The 26,157-nt window shown below is 42.0% G+C and overlaps 2 protein-coding genes across 2 annotated transcripts; one reads left to right on the forward strand and one right to left on the reverse strand.

The window, feature by feature from the left end:
* Positions 1-2,037: 2,037 nt before the first annotated feature.
* On the reverse strand, positions 2,038-5,407 carry LOC310858255 (nicotinate-nucleotide pyrophosphorylase [carboxylating]-like; the record flags this gene model as incomplete). The annotated part of the gene is made up of 4 exons (XM_083764363.1): positions 2,038-2,235; positions 2,366-2,497; positions 3,821-4,131; positions 5,155-5,407. The coding sequence occupies 4 exons, from the start codon at positions 5,405-5,407 to the stop codon at positions 2,038-2,040; spliced, it is 894 nt and encodes a 297-aa protein (XP_083620489.1).
* Positions 5,408-6,916: 1,509 nt separating this feature from the next.
* Positions 6,917-25,757, forward strand: ppp1r12c (protein phosphatase 1, regulatory subunit 12C). Its single transcript, XM_083765442.1, has 20 exons — positions 6,917-7,242; positions 7,468-7,645; positions 7,780-7,910; positions 8,640-8,758; positions 12,474-12,633; positions 15,124-15,268; positions 15,416-15,490; positions 15,625-15,704; positions 15,918-16,030; positions 16,722-16,795; positions 17,516-17,673; positions 18,505-18,592; positions 19,370-19,469; positions 20,398-20,513; positions 21,694-21,758; positions 21,857-21,896; positions 22,902-23,006; positions 24,435-24,485; positions 24,745-24,795; positions 24,937-25,757. Exons 1-20 carry the CDS (start codon positions 7,037-7,039, stop codon positions 25,021-25,023), a joined length of 2,142 nt encoding a protein of 713 aa, XP_083621568.1. The 5' UTR covers positions 6,917-7,036; the 3' UTR covers positions 25,024-25,757.
* Positions 25,758-26,157: the final 400 nt, after the last annotated feature.

Here is a 26,157-nt window from a genome sequence, read left to right on the forward strand (position 1 = left end):
ATACCATTGGACCGACATGCGCAAAACGACCAGATTAAGGTTGGAGAACATGCGTTAAGGTTGGCGACCGTGTGTACAGATTTCATTTTTAAAAAGTTACTCAGCGCTGCTTTAAGTACAGTACTTGAGTGAATGTAATCAATTACCTCTGCCCACTTTAAGTAAAACATAAATAAAAGAAAAACAGTTCCAAACATTTTTATTGGAACCCTGGAAAACATTAGAATGTATCTACTTTTCCTGTTTGAGATAAAACATGTTCTCATAATACAGTAGCTAGCATCACAGCCAACATTGATTGATTGATTGGAAATTGTATTAACAATTTGCAGAATGGGTACAGTTCAAGGAAAGTACAGGTCAATACAAAATCTGCTAAGAGGATAAGACCAGAAAAAGCACTAGGACATACAGGTCCTCCATTTTCAATTCATCAAAACATTTAAAGACATACAAATATACACTTCTATGTAAAAAAGGAAATCATCATAGTATACACGGTTAGAAAAAAGGGAGAACGTAACTTACAGTATAGAAATGAAGAGGGGGAGGAGGACTTTTACCTTTTTGTCTAGGGATTCACATTTCTTAACTGCTGTTGCTAGGGCGTTTCACATTTTAGTGGCATCAGTGACTTAATTATTACATTTTGTAATGTTTTCATGAATGGAAAAAATATAAACAAATGTGAAATCTAATAATAAACACATAATTATCTGTCATAAGCTGTGACCAGCTCTTGGTTTCTGCTTAACCCAACTGAGGACGATTCTACAAAATGTCTTCTAAATCATGACAGTTTTCTGAAAAACCCATGTTTCTATGTCAGTGGTGCTCAAACTATTTCATTTCAAGGACCCCAAAAATTATATGTATTTGGCCTCCGACCCCAATCTGAAAATATGTTGCTCCAGGGACCCCTGAGAAGCAAAGATTTGAGTTAAAAATGTTCGCTCTGAAAGAAATAAAGAATATATATTCCAAATTTGCGACACATTTTCACGATTTAAAAAAAATAGCAGACCTACAAGCTTGTAGATCTGCTATTTTTCAATAGCTAAAGTAGAACATAATGCTTAAAACATCAAAACGGTTTCCCGCCAGAATGGGTTGGACAGACTGAGCCAGGGGTGGAACAGTCCAGGATTTACTATGACACTATGTACTATATGGCATATTAGGAGTCCACTAGCACAGCAGGGAGCGTACCTATGTTCCCCAGGTTCTATGTTCCCCAGGTTACCCAAAAAAGGTTCTATGTTCCAAGGGTTCTATGTTCCCCACTCAACTAAAAAAGGTTCTATGTTCCCCATTTAGCTATGAAGGTTCTATGTTCCCCTTTTTCCTCTAAAAAAAGGTTCTATGTTCCCCGCTCACCCAAAAATGCAGGAAATATTCATTTTGAATTTCAAATTATTAATATCATCTCTACACACAACGGAACATAATGGGGAGAAATTACTATCAGAAACCTGCCCTTTGGGCGACCTAAGGGCACCCTGGTGGCCATCTTGGTGGTATAGACTAGACTAGAGCAGTGGTTTTCAACACTGAGTCCATTATTGTCTCCACCAGGCCGAAGGCATGTGGAGAGTGTATGTTTAGCGGATAGAGTTTGCCATTAACTGCATTTACATGGACGATATTTATATAAATAAATGTCACCCTCTTTTACATGCCCCAGTATTAAGTATTTAATCAGAATATAACTTTTGTTTTCTTTCTGTCAATGTTCAAAATAGACTCACATTGTGTTCTCTGCCCGAACTCGACCTGGTCTTTTTTATCTGGCCTCTGCTCCAAAATCATATATGTTGATGCTGATCAATTTACAAAAAGTGTATACATGATTCTTTACACATTTACAGACACATTAAACAGAACAGTAACACAAACAGCAGAGCTGCACAGGAGAAACCTAGTCAACCAAACTCAATCACTTTGGTGTTTGATGCAGGACTGTTTGCTATTACCGGCTTTTACTCAAAACATAGTTACGCAGAGGCTACTTTCCCTTCTCTTTTGACCTCAAGACAGTCATTTAGACTTGACTGGCTTTCGGACCTTAAGAGAGAAGTCCACGATGGGGCAACCTTGTGTTATGCAGCCCATGGAAATGATGTCCACATGGGGGGAGAAATAGTCAGATAGGTTCTCAGGAGTCACTCCTCCACTTGCCTCTATTAACAAAGTTGGGAACTCCCCTTTCAACACACTGGCTGCAGTGTGGAGCTCCTGAAAATGTGAGAGGGGTTGAAATGAGGTGGGGAGGATGAAGGGAAGAAAAGTTCAAATAATAAAAATGAGCGATAATTACAATTAATCATTATCGAAAGAGAGTCTTGCTGCTGGCATCCATTTTTACCTGAGGTTTAAAGTTATCCAGCATAACAATGTCTGCTCCTGCCTTTGCCGCCTCACTGCCTTCCTCCCAGGAGCAGCACTCCACTTCAATCTTACTGCTGAAGCCACACACTGAACGGACAGCCTTCACAGCCTAGTGGATGAACACACTCTTGTCAATGTAATCTTAATCTCAAAGGTCATGCAGCCGACACAACACAGAGCACACTTTCTCAGGTTTAAAATAACGCTGAGGATTTCTACTGTGCAAAAGGTCTGCAAAAACATCTCATTGCAACATTCAGAGAAAATGTAGGCCTACTTCCTTAGGAGCTAGCTGTTGCGAAATATGTCACACGTGAATCGTGATTGTGAACTTTGATAGTACATGAAATCCACTTTTAGTGTCCCAGTACAGACTTGAATTGTTTGCAAAATAATTTGTAGCACGCTTTTGAAAAGTCAAATATATATATTAATATTCTAAATAAAAAAATAAAAATTCAAGAATTTGCAAATTGGTGTTTTGCCTTTATTGATAGGGTACAGTGGGGTCATCCCTATGTTCCCCAGGTTCTATGTTCCCCAGGTTCTATGTTCCCCACTCACCCGGCCCCCCAAAAAAGGTTCTATGTACCCCACATAACTAAGAAAAGGTTCTATAAAAGGTTTTATGTTCCCCACTCAACCATGGAGGCTGTGGACAGTTCAGAAGTTAATTAACATGGTATTATGGGAAAAAAGGGGTGGAGCCTAACAATGATGTCACTGGTAGGCAGGAGTGTTCCCTTAATGATTAGGTAAGCAGAAACGTTTTTTTTTCTGTAAAAATGTAAAAGTCTCCTCCTTTTATTGATTTCAGCTGTTACAATTCCAAACATGCATAGCTTAATCCCCATACATGGGAATGTCTGGTGGAGACAATAATGGACTCAGTGTTGAAAACCACTGCTCAGTCTATACCACAAAGATGGCCACCAGGGTGCCCTTAGGTCGCCCAAAGGGCAGGTTTCTGATAGTAATTTCTCCCCATTATGTTCCGTTATGTGTGTTTAGAGATGATATTAATAATTTGAAATTCAAAATGAATATTTCCTGCATTTTTGGGTGAGTGGGGAACATAGAACCTTTTTTAGAGGAACATGGGGAACATAGAACCTTTGAGTTGAGTGGGGAACATAGAACCCTGGGAACATATAACCTTTTTTGGGTAAGCGGGGAACATAGAACCTTTTTTGCGGGGGTAAGTGGGGAACATAGAACCTGGGGAACATAGGTATGCTCCCAGTACAGTAACTAGACAAGAAAGGGGAAGAGAGATGGGGAGTGACACGTGGCAAAGGCCATCAGGCTCGGGAGTCGAACCCCCGGCACGCCGTCCGGCTGGCTTGGCAGCCTAGGTGCCCAGACGGTTGAGCTAACCGCCCGGGTATTTGAGCTATTTTTACATGACACCATCATACAACACTTGAGACACCTTTGTAATACTTCCTGATGCCCAGACATGGTTATCCTTCAGCATCACCATTCCGCTCAGATCCTGCCTGTGCATGGACACACCACCAACCAGCATGGCATACTTCTCTACCAGACGGAAGCCTGGGGTGGTCTTGCGTGTACCAGCCACCTCTCCATGCCATCCTGCTGCCGTGGCCACCTTCTGGAGTCGAGAGCAGCGAGTAGCTATACCTGAAGCCCGGGCCAGGCAGTTGAGGGCTGGCCTCTCACCCAGGAGGACACAGTGTGCTGGGCCTCTGACTGTAGCAGTGGGCATGATAGCATCTGGACCTGGTGGTAGGAAAGGTAAAGCTTAATGTATTATGTATACACATAAAATATGTTCGGCAAGCAACAAAGTATGATGCTTTATACATGAGACTGTCATGGCCAAACTGCTGCATGAGATGGAATTAATCCTACATCTTGTGAGGTACACATATTAATATAACTAAAAATACATTGCATGGATGCACCTGGGATGTATCCTCAGTGTTGTATCCTAAGGTCAACAGGGTTTCGAGTCTACCAACATCATACCCCTCACTCAGGCCGGGGTTGATCAAATCCGATTTACGTCCCAGTAGCTAGTAGCTACCCTCGATCAGTCCATCAGGGAATGAGCAAGGCCACACAATCCGTTGCTCCGGAACTACTCTGCCGGGACTGGGAGAACCATATTCTGGCGTGTGGAAGGACTAGGCTCTGTGGGTTGACTCCTGTCCGGGCCCCTCCGTATACGTCTCACCAGGTCCACTCCTGCTCTCACCAGGCCCAGGACCTGTGCGCAACGCACAGGTCCTGGACCAGACTACCAGCACCAGGCACTTCATTCAGGAGTGGTGGATTATAATGGCCCTCCTAAAGGCCTCACCGAGGTTTGTTGGGCTTCCTCCTCACGGAGGACAAAGGCTGGGGAAGCTAAACCATACTGTTTTACTTTAGATTATCCATCCATCTTCAACCGCTTATCCGTAGTCGGGTCGCGGGAGCAACAGCTCCACCAGAGCCAGTGAGTCGATGTGTTTCCTCCAACTGCGCCTTGGTCTGCCCCGGGGTCTCCTCCCAGTGGGACGTGCGTCGAAGACCTCCCTAGGGAGGCGCCCGAGAGGCATCCTAACCAAATGCCCGAACCACCTCAGCTGGCTCCTTTCCAGGCGAAGGAGCAGCGGTTCTACTCTGAGTCTCTCTCAGGTGACTGAACTTCTCACCCTATCTCTAAGGGAGACTTTAGATTGCTTCATCTCTCTCTCAGCTAAGGGTTTTTTGGGCTGAAAAAGTGTACAGCCTACAGTATAACCTTTCAATGCCCACCTAACTCAGATCCGTCTTGGTACATCCATTCCACTACACAGCCGACCTCAGAGAAGACCGCCGTGAAGAAGGGACTTCCTGCCAGCACACTGTATGGTGATTTACAGAACAACGTAGCCTCAACTTCCTGGGATCCCACACAAACACCTGCCGGGTCAAAGTTTGGTGTATCCTCCATCAGCCACTTCTGTGCCAGTCGGCTCAGGGTCAGGGGTGGGATTGCGTGCATTGCTTCAGGTTTGGCTTGAGTCATCTTGAGTTGGAAAAAAATATAATATATCTCGGATCAGGTGATGATAATTTACAATTGTTTAATGTAATTTAATGCAGTTAGAGCAGACTTTTCTGTTTGGATGTAAAGGCTGTCAAGGCCAGAAAGTAGTTTTTTGGCACTCGGCGTTCCTCCATCATCAAACTGGGTTTGATGATGTCACACGCACTCTCTATAATGGTGTGTTCACACGGGCAAATGTAAAAGTCTACCATTCATTGTCAATGGAAGCCAATGACGATGCAAAGACACAATGATGCATAACTGCTCCAAAATTGACAATGAATGGTTACCGAACTAGATTGCATCGATTAATTTGCGTCTGCCCGTATGAACGCAACATAACAATTGATGAGCCTGCCTGCATGGTGTTCTGAGAGAGAAGAAAATGGCTAACAGGAAGAATGAAAAGAATGAATGAAGCACCACATGCACATAAGCAACAACAACAACATGGATCCATTTATTTTCTACCGTTCGAACGGCAGAAAATAACTATAGGCCTATGCTGCAGTTCTCTGGGGTGCAGTAATAGAGCCAATATCACCAAAAGCAAACCCTCATTGTCCAATATTTCTTTTGACATAAGTGTCTAAAGGTTTTTACAATTGTGTAGATGAAGTTTGCCCATGGCTGAAAAATATATTGCAGTAGACTATTCTAGCCAGTGAAGCCACATAATTTAAGCTATTTCCCCATGTATGAACATATTAAAAAAGTACAAAACATATTGATTGACCCAATATGTTGAAGCCCAGAGTCTGTTGCTGAAGTTGCAACACACATTGTTTTTGTGTTTTTAACACAGATTCAGAGATATCTCATTATAGGCCTATCAGCATATGGCACATTATGATTAGGTCTAAATATGACCAAAAGCTACTCACTTTTTGTAGTGCACCAAAATAAAGTTAAGCAAATCAAGATAAACGTGTCCGTTGTTGTGAATGAGGTGTAATGAATCAAAGCACTGAGCAACTGAACTGTTGTGAAAATGTGGAATTTGACCTAAACATTGATTGACCACATGGCTTTTGTTTGTCACCCAGCCAGGCAGGCTCAGTGTGTGTGCGTTGTATGTATGTGTGTGTGTGTGTGTGTGTGTGTGTGTGTGTGTGTGTGTGTGTGTGTGTGGCGGCGGCGGGGGACTTTTTTATTAACTGAAAAATATACGTAGATAACATTACCGCAAGAGAACTGGAAATAATAAGGTTACATAATTGGACAGGTTATAACATGTCACGTCACGTAACAATTAAATGTAATTCGATAATGCGATGCTCATCACTGCAGAATCCAAAATCGAAATAGGCCTATAATAAAAGGACAGAAATGGTCGCTAAAACAAACACAATTCCTGGATTGGTTATGCTTATGATTAGCTAAAATAAAGGGGGGGGGGGGGGTCTGACGTCAGACAAAACACTGCGCAGCCCTGCGCGTTCAGGACGACCTCGAACGCAACCCGAGACATTTGGCTTCCCAACCGAACTGAGTGAGTGCAAGAGAACAAGGAAGTGGAAGTGTACACATGGAGGGTGTGTCTTTTCCTTGCGATATATTATTATCTTCTATTTTGATATAAAAGCGGTCCTCCCTCGGGAACAACAAATGGGGGACTCTGCGAAGGCCAAGCGGCGGGAACAGCTGAAACGCTGGGTCGGCTCGTGCACCGACAAAGCGCCGGCGGTGCCCAAGCGGAGATGGCGGGGCGATGATGAGACGGAGGCCGTAAACAGCGACCAGCAGCCCGGGGACCAGTCCGCCGCTGGAGACGGAGACGCCACTGGGCCAAGTGGGCATCTCTCCAAGAGACGGTATTAATCACAATTAATAATAATTTTACATCTCACTCAGAGAGCGTACACATGTGATGGACCCGTACGGGTGCTTTTGGTTAGGTTTTGTCTTTTGTACACTCTCGGAGTTGGAAATGGATACACATCAACACTGAGGGTTTTACTGTGTAGCAGCAGCTTTTCGCTTACGGTATATTAGATTATGCTACTAAATGAGGTGTGCTGCATCTGATTTTGTTTAAGGAGAAAAGTGAGGTTCGACAGAGCTGCCGAGTTCCTGGCAGCCTGTGCCAGTGGTGACACGGAGGAGGCCCAGGAGATGCTGAAAGAAGCCAGAGAGACCAAGAAGAACAACACTGGCGAGGGTGCTATCGAGATCATCAACTGTGCCAATGCTGATGGAATCACTGCTCTCCATCAGGTAAGGCTGGTCTTGAATGTCCATAGTGTCCGTGTGTTATTGTATACACGGTGAAATGCATTATACTACTAGTAGGTTAGGTTTAAGTAGCTATGCCGATTCATTTGTTTCCCCTCATCCTCCACTATTCGTAGGCTTGTATAGATGGCAGTATGGAGATGGTGTCGTTTCTTTTGGGGCAAGGTGCCAACGTTAACCAGGTGGACAGTGAGGGATGGACGCCGCTGCACGTTGCAGCCTCCTGCGGAAACCTGGACATTACAGAGTATGTAGCTTAGCTGCAGTTCCTCGAACACACACAATAGCCATAGTACTCTTCATTAGCACAGTTGTCATGTGACAATCATCGCTGTGATGACATGATTATGCAGCGTGGGTGGCAATGTTTTCTACACTCCACAATAATAACATTGTTGTCCCATGCATGCGGTGTCCCAAGACCACATGAAACGTATTACCACACACAGTCACACACGGATGAAAAAGCTGTTGCAATGTATGCACCTTTTATTATACTGTTTTTTTGTTCAACATCTCTGGATAATCAAAGTAGTTTGCCACATCTCAGCTTCAAATTTAACCCATGAAGACCTGAGGCTGGGTCTACCAATGTCTTCTAAATCTTAACAGTTTTCTGAAAAGCCTGTATTTGCCCCCCCCCCCCCACACACACACACACACACACACACAAATCTCAAAATATTTTGTTCCATGGGACCCCAGAAGCAAAGATTGGAGTTTAAAATGTTCAAAGTGCACTTGTATATCTGCTATATTAAATAGACAAAGTATAAAATAATGCTTTTAAAAAAAACTTTTAGCTCAATCTAAATTGACACAGATGCTTTCCCGGTTTTCAAAGATCACCATAACGACCATATGCTAGCTGTAGTAGAATGTAGATATGTATGTAGAATATGTAGAATATCAACTATTCTCTGCAAGCATTGTTGTGGACAGGGTCCTTAAAATCGACCAACCTTGGGTGTGTCAGTTTCCTTTTGCTGCAGGGTGCATCTCTCTCTGCTGTGAACTGTGATGGTGACGTCCCCCTCGATATAGCTGAGGACGAGGCCACCGAATCTCTCCTTCAGGACTATACACTTAGACAGGGTGAGTACTGTACTGTACTGTGACAACCAATCCCTCCTTCAGGACTATACACTTAGACAGGGTGGGTACTGTACTGTACCACGCTGGGCACAATATACGCTGTAGAGTGCATAGCTGAAATTTGGTTTAAGTAGTGGGATTTCAGCGGAAGTACCGCTCAAGGAAATGACGTTGACACTTTACAAATCTGTTTACATTCTCCGTGAATTAAACAAGTGTTGTGATTGGTCAAAAAATATTGTATCCGGGTGAAATACATCTGACGGATGTTCCGTCCCAACATTTCCGCCTATGCAGATGGGTAAGCCTCGGACCGAGGCTAGGCTACTGTACTATGACAACCAAACCCAATCTTTGAACGGATATGTCATTTTAGCTCTTCTATGTGTCTACTTTTGGGTAATCTCTCAAGACTGATTAAGAGCTCGGCAGCAAATTCAATGGAATTTAATTAGTGTTGCATGATTCTTGCTCAAATGTGAATCTTGATTTTTGTTTTCTCCATGAAAATATTTATGGTCTGTAGTTGTTGAACGTTACTACATAAAAAATGTAGCACCTGGAGCCAACTACTGTGGCTTTAAACAGACAACATCAAAGTGCTTGACTTAAACCTCTCTTAAAGTCTCTGTCTTGTAGCAAAAACATAAGATTAACTCAAATTAATTGGACAGCCTGCCAAACAATGCTGCATGATTCTTGTTCAAATTTAGAAATTACATTGCAGCCTGGGCCGGCCAAGCGGTTCTCGCACCAAGGCTGGTAATCCAGCCTGGCAGCATGTCACGGGTTCGAGTCCCGAGACCGACGACCTTTGCTGCGTGTCTTCCCACCCATCTCTCTCCCCCTTTCATGTCAAACTACTGTAAATCTATCAATAAAAGGCAAAAGCCCCAAAAAATGAGATTGCATAGTTTTCTGAATCTAGCTCGCAATCTTTTTTCGATTTAATTGCGCAGCACTAAATTAATTTATTTTATTTATGAATCTTTTGACGATGGGTTCCCAGATTAATGTGTGCTTTTTTCTTTTATAAATATGTTAATACTAGAATTTCGCGGCCGCTCATCCCAGAGTTACTTTGCCACGCACTATGGGAAGAAGGAAATTGCGGGAGTTGACTCCACATGTAGTAACGGATGGGTTATTAGTTATTATTATGTGTCCTTATTAGTGTAGTGTAGTGTAGTCAACACGTTATGGCTCATACACACTGCCCGGTATTTGCTCCGATTATGCTGTCGGGGAGCATTTTTGGCGCTGGCCGAGATCGTGATCTACCTTTTGGGCACCGCTTAACTCAACCTTTTTTGTCCCAGGGCACACTTTTCATAGCCTAAAAATCTGGGGGCACACCTAGATATACGGTTTGTGTACACTGTATATATACCGGTGTGTGTGTATATATAGTAAATATATATAGTACATATATATATTATATATAATATATATATAATATATATATATATATATATATATATATATATATATATATATATATATATAGAATATTAGTGGTCCATGACATGAAAATGTTTGAGAACCACTGCTCTAAAACAACATTGGACAATGATGTTTGACAGTTTATGACTTGATCTGGCCTGTTAACATTTTCCTAGACCTGGTTGCTTGTTTCCCTCTCAGTCAATGTGGCAACCCTGGTCAGAGCCGTGTTGACTGTTGTGGTTCTGTATGATGTGATTTAGCTTAGCACACAACAGCTAGGAGGATGCAGCAGGCTGATGCCGTCATGTTTAACAGTATTTTGCGCAATTTATGTCCCCAAATTTATGGATATGGACTTATGGCTCCATCGCTGCCTCTTTCTTTAGTAGAAGTAGAAATTTAACGTGTTGCTGACTGTTTATCGTCCCTCTCACACCCGCGCACACACACACACACACACACAGCTGACGTCTTCTCCCACCGACGTCAGCTGTTCATTTATCTCCTTATTCATACACGCTTTGAGCTGAGAGAAGCTATAAAGCGCCTTTTAAATATGACAATGCTGTATGTTTTGACAGCTTAAATCCGCGCGGCAGTGTTGTGTGTATGTGGGACACGGGGTAGTGTGTGTGTGTGTGTGTGTGTGTGCGCGTGCGTGCAATCAGGAGTACTGGCAGTAGCGAAATAACAAACGCGATCTGTCTAATCGTAGTAGTTAGGAACAAACCAAGTTACTAAGACATTCGCTTAGTGCGGAGACGGAGGGAGATCCATAGGGGAGATCATATTACAGCAGCCAAAGAGGAGGGGGGGGTGGGGGGTTGCGAACAGTTTTCATGCGCACATCTTTTCATTGGCTAGTTCGCAAAGCGCACATCTTTTGCCACGTGACAACTTCTCTCTTGTTAATATAGATATTGTGTTGACATAACATTTGGAAATGTGTAGTGTTTAAATACAATGTTTGGTGCCTCAACCTAGACACACAGATGCAGGAACGGACACATCCGTGCTAAACAAACTGGTTCAAATGATGAAATGTCACAGAGTAGAAATGAAGATAGAGCCACCTGGTCTGGATTCTTGTAACAGTGCTGCCGTTTTTGTTGCGTGTATAATAGGATTCTGACTCCTGAGTGACAGATCTAGGCACAGAGCCACACCGATATCGGTTTTGGTATCTGGAATTATGCAAGCCAATGCGTCCCGACTTTTAACCCCTTTCAACCTGCCATCGTTATTTTGGGCATGTAATTATTTTGAAGTGGTTACATAAATGGTAAATATTGTTGGTATTGAGTGGTAGGGTGCATCTAGTCACAGATGCAGACGTGTACAGAATGGTACAGACATGTAGATGCAAATTAATGTATGTAATTAAGCACACCATTGTAAACCAGTGGAAATTGTAAAACAGTGGAGATACTGAAATATCCAATGTGGTTATTGGTAGTTTATTATTCCATCTGTCTTCTGTCTTTCAAATTTGGTCAAATTTGTCACTGTAATGTTTATAGCATAATAAATATTACAGTGACGGGCATTAATAGACTCCAGAACAAACCAGGCTACAATTCAGACTAACTTGTATTGGCTTGCAAAAACAATTGTGATAATCATGTTGTGATTTCACCTTCTTTAACTGTTAAAAGGCACTGGTAAAAGAACACGTTATGTGTTCCATTACACGCACACACACACACACACACACACACACACACACACACACACACACACACACACACACACACACACACACACACACTCTATATATTTATTATAGCAGCTACTAGGGGTAGACTAGCCCTTTTCAACCCTAACCCATACAGATCCGTTTGGTAGGGCCCTGCCTGTGTCCTGGATGGCACTTTACAAGTAGAGCTAGGCTGAAAGAGGAGAAATGAAGAGTGTGCTCATTTAGCGACGCTTCAACACTAGGCAAGCCGAGGGTGAAACCAGCTACCTTCCAATTTCCAGAAGGCCTCTCTACACACTAAGTTCCTCAAAAGACACTGAGGAACTGAGAAAGGGAAGGGCGATACTCGGTTACATCATTCATGCAAGATTTTACTAATTGGTTCTAAACTTTCCAATATTGTATTAATCACGTTAAAGAACATGAGAAATATCCTGCTTAACCAATTTACAATTTACAATTTAGGCATTTAGCAGACGCTCTTAATCCAGAGCGACTTACATTTGAGCAAGAACCAACTACTTAAAGGAAAGGGCTGAACATCTTTCAACCTTTTTTGTTTGTGTAAAGGTGTGGATTTGGAGGCAGCAAAGCGATTGGAAGAGGAACAAATCATGAGAGATGCACGGTCCTGGCTGACAGAGGGCCTACCTAAGGAGTTAAGGCACCCCAAAACAGGGGCCACCCCACTGCATGTGGCTGCAGCCAAGGGCTACCTGGAGGCCATCAAGTGAGTATCTCTGAGTCTCTTCATAGTGGAGGGAAGATATGTTTTTTGTGGGACAATTTTCTTTACACTATATATTATTTCATGTACTGCTGATTTTTTCCCAATGGCGCTTGCTGCCGTTGACATCTTTGGCGTCTTTTTAGGGTTTAGCCCCTCCTTTGCACAGCTTTGTGTGTCTTGTCTGTATAAGAACACGGATGTGCTCAGCTGATTGGCTGAGCACGGAATGTGACGTATGATGATGTATGATACGTAATAAGAGCGCCCCTCACTTCACATGAGAGTGATTATATTAATTCAGAATGGTCTCTCTGATATCCACCGAACGTCTTGCAGCTTCCCCGTCGCTAGGCAATGCTCGGCTCGCCACTGTCCGCTGCCATTACAAGCGTGATCTTAAAACCCCCTTTTTCTCTGACTTGAGGCTCAGATTGAGGCGTTTCAACAGAACATCGATGTTAAGGGCTCATTACAGAATAGTTGCTACCTCGCGGTAACAATAATAACGCTTCTGTTGACTTTTAAAATTACATTGGCCCGGTTTCCCAAAGGACACTTCTTTTTTTTTTTTTTTAAGATATTTTTTTGTGGCTTACGCCTTTATTGATTTTTTAAGGGATAGAAAGTAGGCTGACAGGAAACGGGAGAGAGATGGGGGGATGACATGCGGTAAAGGCCGTGTCGGGTCCGGGAGTCGAACCCGCGGCACACCGCGACTGGATCACCAGTCCGGTGCCCAGACCGTTACGCTACGGCCTGGGCCCCAAAGGACACTTCTTACACCATGGTATAAGAGGTATGGTGTTGCAAATGCTCAGTTGCCCTCTAGGCCGCACATGAAACCTGTGAACATAGACATTCCGTGCATAGATGTACCACGCAATGTTAGGCCTCAGGCCTGGTATGGTAGGCCTCAGGCCTGAGGCCTGGTATGGTAGGCCTGAGGCCTGGTATGGTAGGCCTGAGGCCTGGTATGGTAGGCCGCAGGTCTACCATTCTGAAATTTAATTTAATAATATTTGGACAGTTGACAGTAGGCTCTCTTCACATTTAATTTATTTGATGTAGGCCTTTAATTTTTTTAATTTTTTTATATTTAAATGAGATGAAGAAAGTCACCACTCGCACCACACATTTCTCTGCGAATGGTTTTAATACTGCCACATGTCGACAGGTGTGTGTAGGCTAAAGAGGCTTTAGGGAAACGGGTTTGTGTATTCATGCAGGAGGCCTTACGTGTGCAATGAGGACAGGTATGGCTGTGCTCTAGTCTAGGTTGTGTATTTCTATGTTGTTGTGTTTGACAGTGTTTCCCAAAAAAGTACATAGTGTTTGATTGGCCGCACACAGGCCGCACACAGGCTTCATGTAGAGGGCAACTGGGCATGTGCAACACCATACCTCTTACACCATGGTGTAAGAGGTGTCCTTTGGGAAACCGGGCCATTAGCTTTAGGCAATTGCTTTTGGTTAATTTGGGGGTCTTCAAAATAAAAGACAAGAAAGTTGCAGCACCGGAGTTGGTGTTACGGCATTTTTATGACGTCACGCACCCGCATGTCAAATGCGTGCCTACATGTGTGCTTGCGCACAGAACAGATGATAGCCTAGTAGTGTTTGTGTATGAGAGTTTTAGACCCACAAACACAAAGGTAGACTTAAAATAATCTGACAACTTCTTTACTGTGCTGCAGTAGCGAAACTTAAATGTTTGCTTTGGACGGATCTCTTCTTAGATGGAGGAGGAGGAGGCGGAGGCGTTTTTGTTGCATGCAGAATACCACAGAAGCAGTAGCTACTGGAGCCATATTAGGCTACTGCTGTGTTGCTTTTATACAGTGTGTATGAGAACGTTCAGGTGAACAGTTAAACCTGTTGTTATGCAAAGTAATAGCCATTTGATTTGGGTACCTGGCTGACATGTCGTGAATCTAGGGGAGCGTGCTCACCGCCAGTAAACCTGTTATGCAAGTAACGACTGGGTACTTTGTGTGTCTTTGGTCTTATCTTGAATTTAGGGGGGCACGTTCTAGCGTGCACATGTGTGCACCGCATGTACGTAATTTTTTTTGGTACCACGCCGTAGTACCCCGTGCAATGAGCATAACGCCACTGGGTGGCGGTCAATGAGTTATTGGAAAGGAGTGACAATTTCTTTTTTTTTTTTTTTTTTTTAAGATATTTCTTTGCGGCTTACGCCTTTTATTGATTTTTTAAGGGACAGATAGTAGGCTGACAGGAAACGGGAGAGAGATGGGGGGATGACATGCGGTAAAGGCCGTGTCGGGTTCGGGAGTCGAACCCGCGGCACACCGCGACTGGATCACCAGTCCGGTGCCCAGACCGTTACGCTACGGCCTGGGCCTGACAATTTCTTTATTATTATTAGAGTGGTGAGTCAACGTCCCTAGTGTACATGCTATTACTGTACTTTATTTGATGCAGTTCCTGATCCTCTTGTTGTTGTCATTCTGGTGCGGCGCTTTGCAGATTGTTGTGCCAGTGTGGGCTGGATGCTTCCGCCATAGACTGCGATGGTTGGACGCCTCTCCATGCTGCTGCGCACTGGGGCCAAGGGGAGGCCTGTTGTATACTGGCTGAACAACTCTGCAACATGGAAGCCCGCAGTAATGCGGTGAGCAAGATGCAGAGATCCTATGTTGTGATACACACAATGTATATGCATGCCTCACTTTGTAAAATGTACTGATCAATCAAATGTTTTTTAAGTGTTTTTTTTATTTAAACCTTAATCTTGTTAACTTTTACCTGCCTTTTGCAGGGTCAGACGCCATTCGACGTGGCTGATGAAAGTGTTGAGACACTGCTGGAGGAGCTGTCACAAAAACAAGCCAGCGTAAGATTATTTTTTGCCATCCTCTCATGGTGGCCATTTTGCTCTGATGTCATAATACTGCTACTGCCATATGCCTTCTGTTAGTCAGCTTCTGCTCTGTCTTTTATAATGGTCATCTGTGTGTTTCTCTACAGTGGCGAAAAGAGCAGTCCATCATTGATAGACAAGCTCCCCCAGGCTCTAATGCTGCAAATGCACAAAATAAACGGCGGAGGTCAGTGTCTATACTACGTCCTCGGTCCTGAATGCAAAGCATCAATTACACAATTCTCTGTTGAGTTTGTCTGTTACAGTAGTCTCAATTTCAGAGAAGAATAGCCATGCTGTGATTGGTTTATTGGTTGTGAGGCAACTATTGATGCATAATGTGATTGAGTCATTTGATAATACACAAGAACTGTCCTTACTTTCTGTCCTTACGTTCCAGGAGCTCAGTGTGTAGGATGAGTAGCAAGGACAAGATGACCGTGCAAGACCAATCTAAAGAGAGGGGCGTTTCAGGAGGTCTGGAGCTAAACGAGGAGCGAGAGAGCAGCCCTGGTAAACCAGACATTGTCATTATGTCTGACCACTAGAACATCATGTTTTCATCTTCTTTGTGATATGATTTTCCAAAACAAAGTCCTGCGATATCCATCAGCACTGAAATCGTACACAAATCTTAGTGTTATGGCATTTCATAACGCCATCGCAACATCCAACAAGACATTGCATATTTTCTCCATATCATACAGCCCTGCTGACCATAATTTTTTTTTTTAAGATATTTTTTTGCGGCTTACGCCTTGATTGATTTTTTAAGGGATAGAAAGTAGGCTGACAGGAAACGGGAGAGAGATGGGGGGATGACATGCGGTAAAGGCCGTGTCGGGTCCGGGAGTCGAACCCGCGGCACACCGCGACTGGATCACCAGTCCGGTGCCCAGACCGTTACGCTACGGCCTGGGCCCCTGCTGACCATAATTGATCTTACATTATCCTTAACTGATTTAGACCTGGTGCAACCTCTACGTTGTTATACTTTTGAATCCGGGAGCTAGCTCTGTGTATCATTAGTTGGGGCTATATATGTAGCAACATCATTATTACAAAAATAAGAAGAAGAATTTGAAGGTTTTCAGAAACCTTAGGTTAGATTTTAGAAGGCATTTTTTGAATTGGCCTCGGGTCTAAATGGGTTAATTTCAGTTCATAGTTTTTAATATGAAAGGATGCTTTTTCATGTTCCCAGAAAATTCAGCTGTGTCCAGTCCAGATAGCGAAAGCATCTCCACAGGCGCAGACGCTGTCAGTCCTCTTAATAAGGTAAAACTTTACACATCACACCCGACTTAGGTTTGTGTAGGAAGTAGGAACCCATTCATTTCTTAGTACTACTACTTTGTGTAACAGTAATCTCGAGTTGGATCTTTTTCGATCAACCTATACCCCCAAAACAATCGTATCTTCATTGTTTCTTCATCACAGTGAAAATGCAGATGGTAATGTGGGGCTTCTTACATATAACTTGACTGATGAACGAAGGAAGACCTATTCCCCTGGTAGTACATTTTTTTGGGGAGCTATAACTCAGTGTGTGGATATTTTACCGCTCTTTCATTTCTGCATTTTTATCCAGCATCTGTCCTAAATACAAGATTCAAGTTTAAGATGTGCACACATCTCTTCATTGAACAGTTACTACATAAATATACCTCATAATTCACAAAGGAACAGAGCAGAACAGAAAATAATTTGATTCAATTCAAATTTAACCACTTGCAACTGATTCTTAAAAAGAACTGACAAACTCGAAACGAATCCCCCCCAGAATACTGGGGACTGTTTTCTCTCATGGGTTCTATGGTCGGGAGGTAGAGCCACTATTTGGGAATAACCGGCATCGTGTCAAAAGAGTTGGAACCCTGAACTTGTCCCCAAGTGCCTGACCACTGCTCATAATAGTTATCAAGAGTTAAGTGCAGAGGTCAAATGCCAGGTATACTTTGCCAATAACCCCCCACCCCACATGCCTTTCCCTTTTAGCCCCCTGCAGAGAAAGAAGAGGAGGAGGAGGAGGAAGAGGAGGAGGAGGAGGAGAAGGAGCAGGACAGAAACACTCCCACAGCCCGAGTCCAGCCCACTCCTCAGAGGAGGGATCCCACGGTCGAGAGCCCCAACAACCCCAACACGGACAGACGCAAGTAAGACACATCACTGTGATTAGTATTTATTACACGGCTTGGTTGAATGCCTCATTCTGAAGTCAATCACTGCATTCAGCGGTGTGTTATTTCTGTATAAGGACCGATTAACTCAATCTGCCATCTAATCAAAGGCTCAGTGCACCTGCTGCCTTGCTTGATTTTGTGCAGTATCCAACATGATGTAAACAAACACATAATCTCATTTACAGCTAAACATTGCTCTCAAGAATGTTTTTGAAAACATTTGAAGCGAGAAATAGCCAATTCAGTAAGATAAACTCTTCTAGTTTATCAACACTTCCTGTTTTCTGAGGCGGGCGACCGTGTTGCACAGGACTGACGTAATGGAATACTTTCATTACCGTGAGCAAGGAAATACTTTATTTTGTTGCTACTTTTGGGTCAATTTATGAATGTATTTATTAAGTACCACTAGCCGTGTAATAAGGGGGATAATTGACAGCAAGGCTGTCATTGTTTAGAAATAATCCCCTTCAGGATGATGATTAGACATGATATAATTATCAATGACTGAACAGGGGAAGTCAATAGAAATAAATGGGAGCTACGTGTCCAACCAATCTCAAAGCCTGACAAACCTAATGCAGTGGTTGGGGAAAGCTGAAGTGCAAAGACACTAATGAGCACTGTCAAGTGCCACTGCCAACACAGGAGTCTGTCATCAAACACTTGAAATTAGCAAGAAATATATAAACAAATATAAAGTTAGTTGTTACCAGCTGAAGTGTACCTGTTAAGGCATCCGTTTAAGAATTGTGGTTGGGTGTTCGTGGTTTGTGTTTATTGAAGGGGCATTTACTCTTTCAGGTTCCAAGCTCCTGTCAGAGACGAGGAGTCAGAGTCTCAGAGGAAAGCTCGCTCTCGCCTAATGCGTCAGTCTCGTCGCTCTACGCAGGTAATGATGATACTTTAGTGTATCGTATACTTACAGCACATGTGTAAATTAATTTGTGGTAAAATACTGCAATTAAGATTCATAAAAGAACAGTACGATTTGTTAGATGGATAATAGACTATGAGAATGCATAGCAACTACACAGTTAATATTTTGTTTCATTTCATTCGTTTTCACTGTTTATATAGTATATATAAAAGTATATAAAAAAGGAAGACATAACCAAATATATCCACAAACACATGGACACACCTGCCCCCACTAACGAAACACTGCCGATATGAAACCAAAGTACACCGTTAAAGGGGAAGCTACAAAGATATGTGAGAGTAGGTGTGTTTCAGAGAACTTAACAAATGGTAGTGTGTTGCCCACTATCTGCAAGCCAGTGTTGCTTTTGACAGAACATTTTGATTTAATTTAGTCATATGAACAAAATTCCATGTAGTTTTAGTTACATTTTAGTCATCTCAAACATTTTAGTCTAGTTTTAGTTGACTAAATATCATAAGATTTTAGCCGACTAAATGTACAGTTGATTTTGTCGACAAATGTATTTTGGCAGGCCTTGATGGTGTCGTAATGGCTGATTTTACACTTGGTTGCATGCTGGAAATAGACGATTTACAAGCTCACAGTGCGTCACAGCGAACATTTTTCGCCATAGTGTTAGCGGGACCAAATCAACACTGCTGCAAGTGTATGCTGACCCAAACTAGCACCTGCTAGAAATAAGGCTTGTGGGTTACAGCATGTTGTTGTCGCTTCCTTTCACAGGGTGTGACTCTGACAGACCTGAAAGAGGCAGAGAAGTGTGTGGTTAAAGCTGCCATCCAGCCTGTCAGCCCCATGGTCACGATCACCCCCGCTGAGAGAGGTGAGCGAGAAAATGTGTTGCTCTGCAGGAAAACGTTTTTCTTTCTTTTTTTTTTTAACTTTTGCATAGCTGCCACTGGGTGAATTCTACAGTTCAATGGATATTATGCACAGTGGTGGAAAAAACAACTATTTTACTTAAGTAAAAGTATAAATACTGCAATCTAGAAAAACACTGTTAAAGCATGTCCATAATTCAAAAATGTCTTGAGTAAAAGTACACAAGTATTGGTATGAAAATGTACTTAAAGTAACAAAAGTAGAAAGTACTAACTATGCAGAATGTCCCATTTCAACTTTTCAAAAGTATAAATCTTTTGAAAATAGCAGATCTACAAGCTAAAAGAAAGTACAAATAACTCAAAATTGTACTTAAGTACAGTACTTAAGTAAATGTACTTAGTTACTTTATACCACTGATTATGCACTGTTTTACCAGCCAAACTGTCTAGCAGAGACCTGTTGAATCTTGAATTCCGTGCATCGGAGTTTCACATACAGTAGTGCTAATTTCTACAAGCGCATGAAGTAAGTGCAAAATGGTGGCCATGTGAATATAGGCAATGAAAGCATTTTGGGTGGAGTGTTTCCCAGAGTAGTCTTGAGGAAACACAGCTTTACCGCAGTAGAAACACTGCTGTCAGCGGATTTTGAGATAACATTTAGTTTGTTTGGTTCTCATTCCTTAACCACTTTAACCCCAGCCGCCTTATTTTGGGGTGAACATTCGCCAAAAATAACATACCTGTACAAGCTCACAACACGCATTGCAATCCGTTGTGAGCTTGTAGATCAACAATCTTTGGTAAATACATTTGATGTAAATGGGGGGAGGGACCCTCACTGTAAAAATGAAAATTCCATAGAAATGTATATTTTATTGGTAAACCTTTGCAGGGATGACATTCTTCTGTCCCCCTGTGTTCCAGATACAGACCCAGTAAAACCGAACGAGCCGGAGGGAGAGACGAGGCTAGCAGTGAAGGACAGACGGAGGGGAAGGAAAGAGAGACGCTCCACTGGGATAGCACAACTGTCTGGAGAGGTAAGACAATAAGATCCAAAGTAATTGATGAATAACATGGTCCTGTGTTAAGTACATTAGGCCTGTCACAATTTGTTACAAAAAGTATATAAGTAATGAATGTCAGTAATTTCTTTGTATATTTCAGGTATTTATCAACACAAATGTATTCTTTATTCATAATGTTCCAATGCCAAAAACACATGAAATCGTTAATCGCAATTATTTGTGTGACAATTAATCGTGAACTAATAGTGGCAGCCCAAGTAGATGTACCTTGATATCAAATATGCTAAACTTACATGTTTGTGTATAACAGACAGTGGTGGAAAAGTACTCAATTGTTTTACTTAAGTAAAAGTATCAATACTGCAATCTAAAAGTCCGGAATTCAAAATGTACATGTACAGTAAAAGTACAAAAGTATTGGCATCAAAATGTACTTAAGTAGCAAAAGTGGAAAGTACTCCTGTACAGAATGTCCGATTTAGAGATTTCAAAGGAAGTCACAAATGTTGCTCTGGAGATGGAAGTCTGGTGCACTCTGGTGGAGCTGTTGCCCCCGTGACCTGACTACGGATAAGCGGTTGAAGATGGATGGATAAAACTATTTAGAAAATATCAGATCTAGCTTGTAGATCGGCTATTTTCAAGTGGTCGAAATAGGGTTGAAGTGGTTAATGCATGTTTTGTAATAATACAAATCTATAAAGTAACTACCGGGTAGTAACTAAGTAGAAATACAAATTTTGGACCTGAAATGTAGTGTAAAAGTATTGGAAATTGGAAATACTCAAGTAAAGTCTAAATACCTCAACATTGTTCTATACTAAGTATAGAACTTAAGTTAGTTACTTTCCACCACTGATAACAGATCCTTGCTAATCTGAAATGCATGCTATCCTCTGTAGCAGCAATATGTTGCAGCAACCAGAGATACATAGGAAGAGTGATACAGCAAAATGCTGTTGCATAATCGTCATAACTGTTTCCATGTTGAAAGATGTTCATACATTTTACAAAAATAACAAAGTAATATCTGCCCTGTGAAACTGGCAAACAGAAATTAACCAGATTTTTCTTTTCTTGCTTCAGTTAAATCATTAATCGCTATTATTTATATGACAATTAATCATCAAGTAACATGATTGTGATGGCCATACTTTTAATTACCTATCTTTTAATTTAAATGTTGTTATAGAATGAAGATGAGGATCCCACGAATGAGACATCTGCAGATGACACACTCACTAACAGCACTTCCAAGTGAGTGTCAACCACATTCCAAAATAAAGCATGTTTATTTTGATTGTTAATCAGTGTCATATTTATACTTTTCCTTCATTTTTTGTGTGACTTTGCAGTGAGACTCAAACCAGAGGTTTATCACAAGACTACAAAATGGTATGTGTCAGACCTGTTCAGACGCTCTCATAACAAAGTCCACACATTCTCGAAAACAGTCCTAAGGCATATACGTGGCAGCAGGATAATGCCTTTATTGCTCTTTTAAAGAAGAATGTTGTCAAACAAGCTCTAAACACAAAATGTAATATATACCTGTTAGTTGCACTACAGCATAATAATTAGGTATAGTAGAGGCTCCAGGAGGGTTCCACGCGCACCCCCCTATTTTATTTTTCTAGTTTTTTTTTGGCATCCATAGGATGATGATGCCAAGAAAAAAAATGGTCTAAAGTTTCTTTTTTTTTCTCCAATGTTTTATTACCCCTATGATGAGACCTGTGGAATTGCTGGCTGGAACACCAGCGAGACTATCTTTCGGAGACTGTGGCATTCTCAAATTTAGAGATAGACCAAAGCTAGAGATACCAATTGATTCCAGGCATCCTCAGGTTTATAATGGTACCAACCTTGTCATGCAACCTTGTCAGGAAGGGGAGTAAATACCTAATTGATTCAAAGTTTGACTACATTTTGGCGAGGGGGGAAAAACAGCCATAGCTATTTCCCAAAAGGTCCCTTTTGCTGTCACTTCAATATATGTGACTGGAAATGGGTTACATGGATGCCTACAAGCCTCCCCTGTACAGACATGCCAAATGTATGCCAATCTCATGCAGTTTGGGGCAAGAACCATGCAGTTTTATACATACAGTACAAATGTGTAATTTAATCATACCTCCTGTTGATCGGCTCTAGAGTGTTTTGGCTACATTTAGCTGCTACATCCACATCCGGGATGACATCCGGGATGACATCCGGGATCGGTAAAAGTGCTCCGCTGCTATAAATCGCTGGGGGCTATGATTGAATGGATTAAATAACCCCAGGCAATCGGAGTGTTAAGGGGGGTGCTCGTGGAACCCTCCTGGAGCCTCTACTAGTATTCATCTACAGTAGGTTGTTCTTCTTAATTGTAGTAATTGCTTGATTGTGTCCCTCTAGTTATACCTAGCAGTACTGCAGGAGAACAACGCACTCAAAGACAAACTGCAAGAGACCGAGTTGCTGCTCAGCCAGAACAAAGTTGAGCTGGAGAGACTGCGACAGGTTGGGGAGGTTTTCTGTTTGCAGTTTTGGCCCTGTGGCATATTTATGATCTATCCATTTAATTAAATAACAGCATTACATGAGTTGTATAATTATGTTAAACCAGCGGTTCTAAAATAAATTATGTCAAGGACCTCCAAATAAATTGACCACATCTGAAAATATTTTTTTCCAGGGACCCATATACAAGATCTTTTTATTTATTTAAAATGTATCAAATATTTAAAAAAAATCTAAATAAATTAAAGACAAAACAAATCTGAAAGTTCACACATTGCGATGCGTTGTGAGATTGGCCATATATTTTTAAATGGCCGATGTATATGGTTAAACTGATTTTTATGCTTTAATTTTTTTTCTTCTGGGGACCCCCTGGAACCCCCTCAAGGACCCCTTGGCCTCCCTAGCCTTGCGTAGCCAGCCTTTTCAATGCGTATTGCCCCAGGCAGATTAAGTCTGGCCCCTCTCAACTGTGGAATTTCACAGACTAAATGGTGACGACTAACCAGTTTCGTCTGGAACCAGGCTATAACCAACCAGGGCCTAGTATGCAAATATGGGGTGGGACATTGCAGAAAAATCATCTAACACTGAGAGGGATGAGACTAATATCCACACAGTGATTGCGACCGTAGGTCACGGTCGCAGTTTTCTATGAAAACTAAACCTCATTTCCCGTCACTCGTGTTACACCTCATGTCACGCCACCATATATAGCAGTCAACATATATGAAGATCACGACACTGACCTCATCAAACCCTGGATAGCCATACATGGAGAAGACTGGATCATCACCTGGATCTGCATATATGAGGCCGGCCAGCAACATCTGACCTCAAACCCTTAGATCTCCATATATGGAGCTGACCTGTTCTGACCTTCCATAATGTTGATCCATCCCCACCCGTCCTTCGATGTCTCCCTTTTGACCATTCAAACTCTAGACGGGCCCACCCCAAAGTTTATAGTAGAGTTCTCAACAGGCCCGAAAACTAAGGCCCGACCCTACGTGGGCCCCCACAAACCCTCTACACTCCAGACACCCCCGCTGCCACCCTTACATCTCCAGCTGACCTGTTCTTACATTCCATATGTTGATTTGACCTCATCAAACCTTGTACACTCAAGAGTCAAGACACGCTCCATATATGGCCAGTACAGAATTCATTCTATATGTTGATCTGACCCCCCCCCCCCCCCCCATCCCAAAGAGCCAACACTCGACCAGCAGTCTGCCGTCACCCAGGCGGATGCGTACACGCGACCTTGGTCGGGTCAAGGTCGCTTCTCGCCCTCAGGGTTGAATTACAAGGTCGAAGTCCTTGTCATTTAAGATGTGAATCCCAGGAGGTTTAGTGAGTCATTTTGTCATAAATGTGTTGGACTGGATATCAATCTCTCTTCTCCCCTTCCTCTCCCACTGACAGAGACAAGAGAGGAACACTGAGAGGCCAGCCCTTCTGGAACTGGAACGATTTGTAAGTGTGTGGTCTGTGTGTGTTTGGTCCTGTCGGCAACTTATCGTTGCTGTCAGGCAGAACCCTCCTATCCATTTTTTTTTTTTTTTTGTAAATTACTCGTAAATGTACTTAATTTACCGTAATATAGTACTTAATTAATATTCTTTACTAGAGTATCACAAACATAGCAAAAAGTGCAAGTGTCAAACAGTTGCTGCAAGCACTTTCTTTGCCTCTACTAAAATTATAATTGGAATATGATATACTTCTTCCATAGGAGAAGTTGGCACTCCAGAGGAAAGCAGTGGAATTGGAGGATGAACTGAAGGTAGGCATAATAGAATAGCTGTACTGACTGCTGCAATTGGCTAAGCTTGAATTCCTATATTACTAACATTTGAGGCAGGCACTGTTGATTGAAACGAATGTATGTTATTTTGTGTTATGGTGTGTCATTTTGTTTATTCAGGTTGTGGTGGACCTCAAAGCAGACAACCAGAGGCTAAAAGATGAGAATGCTGCACTCATTCGTGTCATCAGTAAACTCTCTAAATGAACAGCGTAAAAGTGTTTTTAAAGTATTTCATTTCTTGACCAACTCGCAAGGCTTGTATCGGAAACAAAACCCAGCATAAAGCAGCCTATTTGTTTAGTATTTGAGACCAGATAGTTCTTTTTAAGTCGTAAGACCAGGGCTGCAGGGTTAATCGCCTGTGGTTTGCCTATTGTTTTGGCATATCTACTGTATAAGAAGATGAACTGCACCTCCTGTGGATTTACAGGGTACAATAAGGTGATTTGGTTCCACATGTCTCCTTTTCTAATGTGTTTATTCTTTTTTTTTTTTTTTAACTGGAATATTTTATTTGCTTTGTGTATTCATTCTTTTACAAAATAATGTGTCAAGAGACAAAGCCATGTACAGTAAGGTTGTAGAGATCACACTAGAGGTCTTCACCGATCCATAAAGTTGGACCTGTAGTTTGTTACCCGTAACAGATATCATTTTTATGCCGTGGTCCCGGAGGGGGCAGCCATCTAAAACATTGTTTATCTGTTTTTCCCTGGTCTCCAGTTTGATATGTTTCAGTGCACATTTTGTTCATAGAAATAATATATCTTTTATTTTTTCCTGCAAGGCTTTGTAAAACAATGCTCATCCCACTGTTCAATTACTGGACATTAACTCCCTCATAAATGTGCCTTTTTTGTGGATTGCTTCTCCCCTTCAATTCCATTTATTTCAAAGTTAAGAAAAGAGAAACGATTATATTTTCATCACTCTGCACCGCAATTTCTTTTTTTTTTAAGAATATACCATATTTCCAACACAAATTACCAGTATAGTTCTAGATTAAATGTCTAATTTTAAGTTTAATCATTTAATGTTAAGAAGCTGATGTGGTCCGTGATGGATTTCGGGTTCAGGTGGATGTGTAAAGACCTCTAGAGTCTAGATCACTCCAATAAACTTCTTAAAGGAGAATTGTCAGTTGAGTGCCTGAGCTAAGGAGAATGGGAGATGTAAAGACATATATGTGCCAAAACCCAAACTCTGTCTGTTTTTGCATGGTCTTTAGGGAAAACGTGAAGTAAGTCCCTTACACTTTACAGTGGTCGCACTCCAGTGTGTAAACCTGTGTTTTAACAGAATAAAATGTGTATTACACATGCATTCTATAACTACTTA

Source organism: Protomyctophum parallelum (genome assembly GCF_964188405.1).
Source record: "Protomyctophum parallelum genome assembly, chromosome: 5".
NCBI classification, from domain to species: Eukaryota; Metazoa; Chordata; class Actinopteri; order Myctophiformes; family Myctophidae; genus Protomyctophum; species Protomyctophum parallelum.